At 47.2% G+C, this 9,545-nt stretch overlaps 1 protein-coding gene across 1 annotated transcript; it reads right to left on the bottom strand.

The window, feature by feature from the left end:
* Positions 1 to 419: 419 nt before the first annotated feature.
* On the bottom strand, positions 420 to 7,349 carry irg1l (immunoresponsive gene 1, like). Its single transcript, XM_038775557.1, has 5 exons — positions 7,258 to 7,349; positions 6,832 to 7,019; positions 3,646 to 3,738; positions 3,271 to 3,476; positions 420 to 1,526 (listed from the first exon to the last, which is right to left on the bottom strand). Exons 2-5 carry the CDS (start codon positions 6,907 to 6,909, stop codon positions 608 to 610), a joined length of 1,296 nt encoding a protein of 431 aa, XP_038631485.1. The 5' UTR covers positions 6,910 to 7,019; positions 7,258 to 7,349; the 3' UTR covers positions 420 to 607.
* Between the last annotated feature and the right edge of the window lie 2,196 nt (positions 7,350 to 9,545).

Genomic DNA, 9,545 nt, shown 5'->3' with positions numbered 1-9,545 from the left:
GCCAGTGGAAAAAGAGAATCCCAATGGCCGGAGAATTCCAGCCAATATTTGTAACTAACTTGTTGCATCTCACAGGGTACCACTCCATGTAGCCCACACCTCATGAGGACAAGTGCACCTAGGTTGCTGTCTTGAACGTGAATATTTTGCTCCTCCCCCACCCCCCCCATCCTCCAACTCCACTGATCCAAGAATTTTAGTCAGTGCCCCATTGCATTAGTGGACTGTTATAACAGTAATTCCTGCCTCAAGGTTTCAGGAGCTTGAATCCATTTTTTTTTAAATTTAGAGTACTGAATTTGTTTCCAATTAAGGACAATTTAGCATGTCCAATTTACCTACTCTACACATCTTTGGTTTTGTGGAGGTGAGACCCACGCAGACACAGGGAGAATGTGCAAACTCCACATGGACAGTGACCCGGGGCCGGGATTGAACCCGGGTCCTTGGCGCCGTGAGGTGGCAGTGCTAACCAGTGCGTCACCGTGCCGTCCCTCAGAAGTTTGAATCCTTTCAGTGCAGATTACATATCATTTATCAAATATGAAAACCCATTACCAACCTGTTAATTTACATTTGAACATTAATGCAAAGAAATTGAGATTTTTCACTGCAAATAAGAAATTAAAGTGGAACAATCCCTCACTTCTTCAAGGTTCTCAACTGTGTTGATAATAGCTTCTATTTTGGCCTGCTCCAATACATATGAAGCATTGTTTTTGAATTTGTTGAGCAACGATTCTCTCGATAGCGGGTTTCTCCAGTGTCCATAGAAAGTGCCACATTTCCCACTGAGCACATCTCCGTTCTTCAGGACCAGAACCACTTCTCCATACATATTCTCAAAACTGGCCACATTATCTTCAGGATGTTGAAGCTCCACTTTGTTAAGTAACTGACTGAGATCATCTTGTTGGAGTTTACTTTCACTGAACGATTCAATGTTCACATCACCATCCAGCAATGCAGAGCAGGCATTAAACTGGAAAGAATGGCGAGCCTCATGCTCTGTCTCTGGGAATGGCCTATTGATGTATCGGGAAACAGGGACCCGCAGAATTATTTTGTCAATCATAGAGGGTGAAAAGGTACTATCATTGGTAGTCGCCAACTGCCTAACTGAGACAGCAGCATCCACTACCCAATGCATGCCCAGATGGGCAGGGAAGCGCTTAAATGCAATATCTTGGCCCTCAAGCAGAAAATGTGTCTGCTCAAGTGGTGCCATCTTCTCAGGTTCATAATCACCATAGAAAGCAGAAAATCCAAAGCAGCCTAAGGTCTTGTCTAGAATTTTCACATTCCCCTCCATTCCTTTAGAAGCCAGGACAGCTGCTTCAAAGCCCAGCCGTGTGGCATTGCCAATATGGATGGGTTTTGCTTGAGTTGCTGCATTGGCCATTGGTGCCCCTGAGAGTGAAGCTGCAATAGCCAGGGCATTAATACATTGGTTAGCATTCAGTGATAGCAATTTGGCTATGGCTGCAGCACTGCCCATTGTCCCAACCACACTGGGAGGGTGAAATCTGTTAAAATAAACAAAAAGACATTCAAGCACCTGATCCTTTTAATTATTTCTTTGTATTACAGTAATACTTGAATCCAACAGAATTAACAGTTTATTGTGATTAATTAATTTCTGCAAAGTGTTCTTTTACAGGGTCTGTCCTTTGTAAAAATTCAATGTAACCTCACCAAGCAATCATTTACATAAATGCTCTTAATTAATTGTAATAAAACCTTAATAAATTGTAATTGTAATTATAAAAGCTAAATTGTAATAAAACCTTGGAATAATACCTTATAAAAATAGTCTTTGTGGGTTCTACCTATATGTTGAAATGTATTCTCTGGGATGTTGTATGTTCATTTATTGCTTAGATTTGTGCAACAAGTAAGTGTGGCTATTACTGAGTAAATAAGCAGCATCTTCGAGCAACTGCATATGAGCAGTTGAACAGAGAAATGTGAATGTTTCTGTCTGATTTGCTCTACTCCTCCATGAGCTTTGCTGCTCCAGGCTTGGCACTCATATTAAAATAGAATAGAATAGTATCACGACAGTACAGAAGGAGGCCATTTGGCCCATCGAGTGTGCACTAAGCCTCTGAAAGAGCACTCCACTTTGCCCAATTCTCCCCCCCGCCATCCCCATCCCTATAACCCCACTTAACCTGCACCTCTTTGAACATGAAGGGATAATTTTAGCATGGTCAATTCACATAGCTTTCACATCTTCGGACTGTGGGATGAAACTGAAGCATCAGGAAGGAACCCACACAGACATGGGGGGAATGCGCAAACTCCACAATCACCTAAGGCCAAAATTGAACCTGGGTCCCTGGCGCTGTGAGACAGCAGTGCCTCAGCAGTGAGACAACACTGTGCCACTGTGTCGGCCCCCATGGAAATCATAAAAGATGTGATACATATCCACTAGTTACCCACAAAACACACCAGAAAAGTATTAGTGTATGTATATTCCAGTCTAAGTGATGCTTGAACAGTGTGGTAAGTTGTAAGTCTGGGGAAGTTGGTGGTGTAGTGATAATATCACTGGACTAGTAATTCAGAGGCTCTTGGGACTTAGGTTCAAATCCCACTGCACCAGCAGGTGGAATTTACATTCAATTAATAAATCTGGGATATCAATCTAGTATCCTATTTGTGTCACTAATGTCCCACAGGAAATCTGCCATTCCTACCTGGTCTGGCCTACTAGTGAGTCCAGACCCACAGCAATATGGTTGATTCTTAATTGCTCTCAGTTCAAGAGAAATTATGGATGGGCAAGAAATGCTGGCCTTGCAGTGGTACCCAAATCCCATGAAGGAATATGGACAAAAAGTGCTATCAAACAATCTCTCTGGCCTTTTACAATGGTGAGCATTATTCCTTCAAATGTTAATTTTTGTTCGAATTTTTTTTCTATCCTTTAATCCCCTCAATTCCATTTTTGTTTCGCTATTTTTATTTTGCTTTCTGTAAATAATTCTACATCAAATTAAATAACCTTCTGGTGTAGACGTTGCATATCACAACAGGGAGTTTTCAACTTGATTGGTTAAGGAGCTATAGAGTTACATGTTCTATTCGCACAGCTCTCAGATGCCCTGTAGAGGGCGCCACACTTTGACTTTCTAATCACCAGGTGCTCCAATGCAACAAAAAACCCATAGAAAATCCGCAGGTAAGTTCACATTTAATTAATAGCTAGCATCTGGCCCTCAAGGTGCAGCAATGGAATGGAGTTGAGTGTCAGCATCTTACCTCTTGGGGATATTGTTCGCCTCTTTGGAGAAACGCATTAACCTGCCTTGTATTTCAATGCCCACATTAAAGGCCAGCAGGAAGTCAAGCCCAGTGGGTTTAGAGTTTGCAGGCAACATCTGGGCAGCAGCCAGGAGAGCGGGCAGTACAGCTCCCGAAGGGTGAGTGGCAGGATGCCAGGTATCATCGAAATCCATTGAGTGGGCCTGAAGGTGAAGAAAATGTAGGTCCCATATTAACTCCATGGAAACAGGAGGAGGTGCCTGAAGAGTCACTTGAGATAAGGAGAGTGTTATCATTATTTGTCTATTATTCGCCACTTTGGGAAGCTCAGCTGAAGTAGATAAGAGTACAAAGTGAGTGCAAATATCTTACCGCAACTCCATTGGCAAAAGCTGCCAGAGTGGGAGAAAGTTTTATCCCTTTGCGTCCATACACCGAGCTGACTGGATCATGTGCAAACATTTGCTGTTGGAAGGAGGAAAAGGGGAACAGGTTAGAAAAGGCCTGTGGGAGACAGACAGTGAGTGTCATTGCCAGAATGTGGGCCATGAACAATGGTTGGATTGTGGACACTCGGGTGCCAAGTTTCACTAAAAGCAAATTAATGACAAAAATCAAGAGTTGTAAAACAGGTTGGAAGTCTGCAATCCCTTCCATTTACACAAACTCTCTTGGGTCTATCTTGCCAACCTTGACAACCAGCCCGAACCGCTTTGCCATTCGCTTTCACATGGTTATTAATTATGTTTATTTGTGAATCCATTCACCTGAGGAGGGAGCAGTGCTCCAAAAGCTAGTGATTTGAAACAAACCCGTTGGCCTTTAACCTGGTGATGTAAGACTTCTTACTGTGCTCACCCCAGTCCAACGCCAGCATCACCACATCAATTATGTTTAAAGCAGCGCTTTCGCTACTTGGCCACTACTGGCTGCACTGGCTCAGACTGTGTGTGGAGTGTGCATGCTGGTTGCACTGGCTCAGAGTGTGTGTGGAGTGTGCATGCTGGCTGCACTGGTTCAGAGTGTGTGTGGAGTGTGCATGCTGGTTGCACTGGCTCAGAGTGTGTGTGGAGTGTGCATGCTGGTTGCACTGGCTCAGAGTGTGTGTGGAGTGTGCATGCTGGTTGCACTGGCTCAGAGTGTGTGTGGAGTGTGCATGCTGGTTGCACTGGCTCAGAGTGTGTGTGGAGTGTGCATGCTGGTTGCACTGGCTCAGAGTGTGTGTGGAGTGTGCATGCTGGCTGCACTGGTTCAGAGTGTGTGTGGAGTGTGGATGCTGGTTGCACTGGCTCAGAGTGTGTGTGGAGTGTGCATGCTGGTTGCACTGGCTCAGAGTGTGTGTGGAGTGTGCATGCTGGTTGCACTGGCTCAGAGTGTGTGTGGAGTGTGGATGCTGACTGCACTGGCTCAGAGTGTGTGCAGATGCTGGCTGCACTGGCTCAGAGAGTGTGTGGATGCTGGATGCACTGGCTCAGAGTGTGTGTGGATGCTGGCTGCACTGGCTCAGAGTGTGTGTGGAGTGTGCATGCTGGCTGCACTGGCTCAGAGTGTGTGTGGAGTGTGGATGCTGATGGCACTGGTTCAGAGTGTGTGTGGAGTGTGCATGCTGGTTGCACTGGCTCAGAGTGTGTGTGGAGTGTGCATGCTGGTTGCACTGGCTCAGAGTGTGTGTGGAGTGTGGATGCTGGCTGCACTGGCTCAGAGTGTGTGCAGATGCTGGCTGCACTGGCTCAGAGAGTGTGTGGATGCTGGCTGCACTGGCTCAGAGTGTGTGTGGAGTGTGCATGCTGGCTGCACTGGCTCAGAGTGTGTGTGGAGTGTGGATGCTGATGGCACTGGTTCAGAGTGTGTGTGGAGTGTGCATGCTGGTTGCACTGGCTCAGAGTGTGTGTGGAGTGTGCATGCTGGTTGCACTGGCTCAGAGTGTGTGTGGAGTGTGGATGCTGGCTGCACTGGCTCAGAGTGTGTGCAGATGCTGGCTGCACTGGCTCAGAGAGTGTGTGGATGCTGGCTGCACTGGCTCAGAGTGTGTGTGGAGTGTGCATGCTGGCTGCACTGGCTCAGAGTGTGTGTGGAGTGTGGATGCTGACGGCACTGGCTCAGAGAGTGTGTGGATGCTGACTGCACTAGCTCAGAGTGTGTGTGGAGTGTGGATGCTGGCTGCACTGGCTCAGAGTGTGTGTGGAGTGTGGATGCTGGCTGCACTGGCTCAGAGTGTGTGTGGATGCTGGCTGCACTGGCTCAGAGTGTGTGTGGATGTTGGCTGCACTGGCTCAGAGTGTGTGTTGATGCTGGCTGCACTGGCTCAGAGTGTGTGTGGAGTGTGGATGCTGACTGCACTGGCTCAGAGTGTGTGTGGATGCTGGCTGTACTGGCTCAGAAAGTGTGTGGATGCTGGCTGCACTGGCTCAGAGTGTGTGTGGATGCTGGCTGCACTGGCTCAGAGTGTGTGTGGATGCTGGCTGCACTGGCTCAGAGTGTGTGTGGTTGCTGGCTGCACTGGCTCAGAGTGTGTGCAGATGCTGGCTGCACTGGCTCAGAGTGTGTGTGGATGCTGGCTGCACTGGCTCAGAGTGTGTGTGGAGTGTGCATGCTGGCTGCACTGGCTCAGAGTGTGTGCAGATGCTGGCTGCACTGGCTCAGAGAGTGTGTGGATGCTGGCTGCACTGGCTCAGAGTGTGTGTGGATGCTGGCTGCACTGGCTCAGAGTGTGTGTGGAGTGTGCATGCTGGCTGCACTGGCTCAGAGTGTGTGTGGAGTGTGGATGCTGACGGCACTGGCTCAGAGAGTGTGTGGATGCTGACTGCACTGGCTCAGAGTGTGTGTGGATGCTGGCTGCACTGGCTCAGAGTGTGTGTGGAGTGTGGATGCTGGCTGCACTGGCTCAGAGTGTGTGTGGATGCTGGCTGCACTGGCTCAGAGTGTGTGTGGATGCTGGCTGCACTGGCTCAGAGTGTGTGTGGATGCTGGCTGCACTGGCTCAGTGTGTGTGTGGATGCTGGCTGCACTGGCTCAGAGTGTGTGTGGATGCTGGCTGCACTGGCTCAGAGTATGTGTGGATGCTGGCTGCACTGGCTCAGAGTGTGTGTGGATGCTGGCTGCACTGGCTCAGAGTGTGTGTGGATGCTGGCTGCACTGGCTCAGAGTGTGTGTGGATGCTAGCTGCACTGGCTCAGAGTGTGTGTGGATGCTGGCTGCACTGGCTCAGAGTGTGTGTGGATGCTGGCTGCACTGGCTCAGAGTGTGTGTGGATGCTGGCTGCACTGGCTCAGAGTGTGTGTGGATGCTGGCTGCACTGGCTCAGAGAGTGTGTGGATGCTGGCTGCACTGGCTCAGAGTGTGTGTGGATGCTGGCTGCACTGGCTCAGAGTGTGTGTGGATGCTGGCTGCACTGGCTCAGAGTATGTGTGGATGCTGGCTGCACTGGCTCAGAGTGTGTGTGGATGCTGGCTGCACTGGCTCAGTGTGTGTGTGTAGGAATGTGGAGTGTGTGTGGAGAACTCGTTCAGCGCGCTGACTATTTCTCTGTCTGAAATTCTCTGTCCGTGCGTAAATTACCTGGCAATAACTGAGGCAGATATCGAAAACGTGGCTGGTGCTGCCCAGGATCCCCACTCCAATGTTATCCAGGATCATGCGTTTACTCCTGTGTAAAACTATATCTGAGAGATGGTCAGCCTCCACTCTCGACACAAATGAGCCGAAACTGCTCGTCACCGACTCTTTCAAATCCGGTGCCTCGAAAGCTAACACAGAGAAAGTAATAATAATTAGAAGTATGGGGCATGCGAGGAGTTCATTCGTTTAAAACATTCCCATTTAAACCGTTATGTTTTATAAAACAAACAGGAAGAGCAACCTTCACATTGGCAATGGGTAGACGCCCCCTCGCCAATTGTGAGCGCTCTCGTATGTTACAGCTGAAATGTAAAAACATATTCATTGTTCCTTAGGTAACCGGGATTTGAGCTGAAATTAACCGACCTGTTTCTCACAAACAGCAGCTTTAGTCATTTCATGATCGATCTGCAATTAATTCGTTCAGAATAGAATTGTTGTACGTTTGAACGGGTTTCGAATCAAAACACTGTTGGGACATTGCATAGCCCTCCCTCCCCGCCTTGTGTGCCACAGACTGTCCTGTGCACCTCACTCCAAAAAGGAAGCTTATTCCATAAACAGCCACCGTTTCATTTTCATGTCATATCGGAGAGCAGGCAGCAGAATATTTACCTTCGCGGGGAATGCTGTGGCGTAGTCGCTTTCCCGCTGTCAAGCAAGGTTGAATTTTCTAAAGAGAAACAAAAGATTCAGAAATAACATTTAATCTTCAAAACGGAGTTTAAAACAACAAAAAAAACCGGAAAGTTTTTTTTTTCCAAAGTTATTAAAAATCGCTACCCGCAATTTGGAAAACATTCTGCTGCTTTTCTCTCCGTAACTGCACTTGCGATCGGGACAAACTTCACTGAGGAACGTGTTAAACCGCTCTCTTGAAACTGGACATTTATAGAGCATCTTGGAGCTGGAGGACGGAGAAGGCACGTCACTCAATCTTCCGGCTCTCCGCCCCCATTACTCAGGGTCAGTTGTTATCACCACAGATTTGCATAGTTTGACTTTCCTGGATTTCCTCATTGTTCGATCAGAGAAGACTGAAGTAAAACGAGATGTCTATTGGGGGACTGTGGCTTCGATTTCCTGTAATTCCCAATAACTGCAGAGAAATAATTGGAGGGGGAATGAGGAACGGCCAGTGAGGGAGAGTAGTGCATTCTTTGTTTCTCTAACATGGACTGGCAACTATGGCTCGTTTCTAATTTGGCCAACACTCCAAGTTTTAAAGGCATGAAACCAGAGCTTCTGCCTCATATCTATAACCCTCAGTTGGGACATTTCTGAGGCCTTGGAGATGGTGGGTAATGACCTACTGCATTGTTCCTTGCTGTCACTGTGACAACCCTCCCTGGTCTTTCACTAGCTGAACAATTAACGCCCTAATTCAGATGTGGTGCTGTAACAAACATAAAGACATTGATAGCTAAGGAGAATTATGTACTGTGCCGTCTGGGTTCAGTATCTGTTGTCAGCCCAGATGAGGAGGATCCCACTGATAAGTCTGATTCTTCATGCGGCCAGGAGCAGTAGGAGTCCTCTGACCCATGTGAAACTACTACAGGCCACTGTTGGCACAGACTGGCACCCCTGGCCCTCACCCCTGCCCTCCTCCTACGCAACCTGGCATCCCAATTTGTGGCTCAAAAGACCGGAGCTGCTTCAAGGATGTCCATGTGGTATTCACAGCTCACCAGTCAAACTGAAAAGAACACTAAGTAATTAACTTATGGTGGCCACTTTGCTCCTGATTGATGTCGGATCAATTGGTGTCCTCTTCTCGTTTGGCACTACAAACATCAAAATCCAGCCAAAGTGCCACATGTTAATAAGAACCCGTCTTTGCCTCACATATCACAATCCATGAATGTGATTGAAGTTACAGCCCAAACCAAAGTGAATCCCAAACCAGAGGAGCCATGATATCAGAAGCCCAGAATTGTGCCCTGTTTGTGTTCACCCCAGTAATAACAGAATCCTCAATGTATAGTGACTCCACAAAGGAATACTACCCTCCAGAGGGTGGCAGTAGTGGTATGGTGAGGACAGAGATTGGTTCAATCAAACTGCAATCCCGAGAAGGAACACCTTGCATAAGCACCTTATCACCCTCATCATCAATTATCACAACATGAGAGTAAGATAATTTTGTTTGGAGTCACAAAAGCCCATCTCTGCTCGATTTAATCTTTGTTGCTTCCTCATTCAAGAAGCACAATATCATTTTGAACCAACTTGCACTACTTAATTAAATTGATTTCAACCATAGCCAATTCCTTTACAAGACCGTCAGTATTTCTGTCAAGAGGGGCTGTTTAGCACAGGGCTAAATCGCTGGCTTTGAAAGCAGGCCAGCAGCACGGTTCGATTCCCGTAACAGTCCCCCCGAACAGGCACCAGAATGTGGTGACTAGGGGCTTTTCACAGTAACTTTATTTGAAGCCTACTTGTGACAATAAGTGATTTTCATTTCATTTCATTCAAGTGTAAGTTATCTTTCTGGACTGTATTTCTAATTTGAAACATTGGATTTGGACATTTTCACAATGTATTTGGCGTGCTGGATGAGGAAACCAGAAGATATCTTCCTGGAGAATTTCAATTTGCCATCATTCTTCCCTTGTTTACATTTCTGTGCTACTCCCCCCACCCCGCCA

The sequence above is a fragment of the Scyliorhinus canicula genome, chromosome 17, assembly GCF_902713615.1.
Source record: "Scyliorhinus canicula chromosome 17, sScyCan1.1, whole genome shotgun sequence".
Lineage (NCBI taxonomy): Eukaryota > Metazoa > Chordata > Chondrichthyes > Carcharhiniformes > Scyliorhinidae > Scyliorhinus > Scyliorhinus canicula.
The sequence above is the reverse complement of the archived record's forward strand: the minus strand, read 5'-3'. Positions and strand labels throughout refer to the sequence as shown.

Bases quoted from the DNA above. Each gene is read 5' to 3' on its own strand.
- irg1l (XM_038775557.1), bottom strand. From the start codon at position 6,909: ATGATCCTGGATAACATTGGAGTGGGGATCCTGGGCAGCACCAGCCAC. The intron at 3,739-6,831 runs GTAATTTACGCA...TCCTTCCAACAG, and splicing joins TCTGCCTCAGTTATTGCCAG to CAAATGTTTGCACATGATCC. The intron at 1,527-3,270 runs GTAAGATGCTGA...TTATTTTAACAG, and splicing joins GCGAACAATATCCCCAAGAG to ATTTCACCCTCCCAGTGTGG.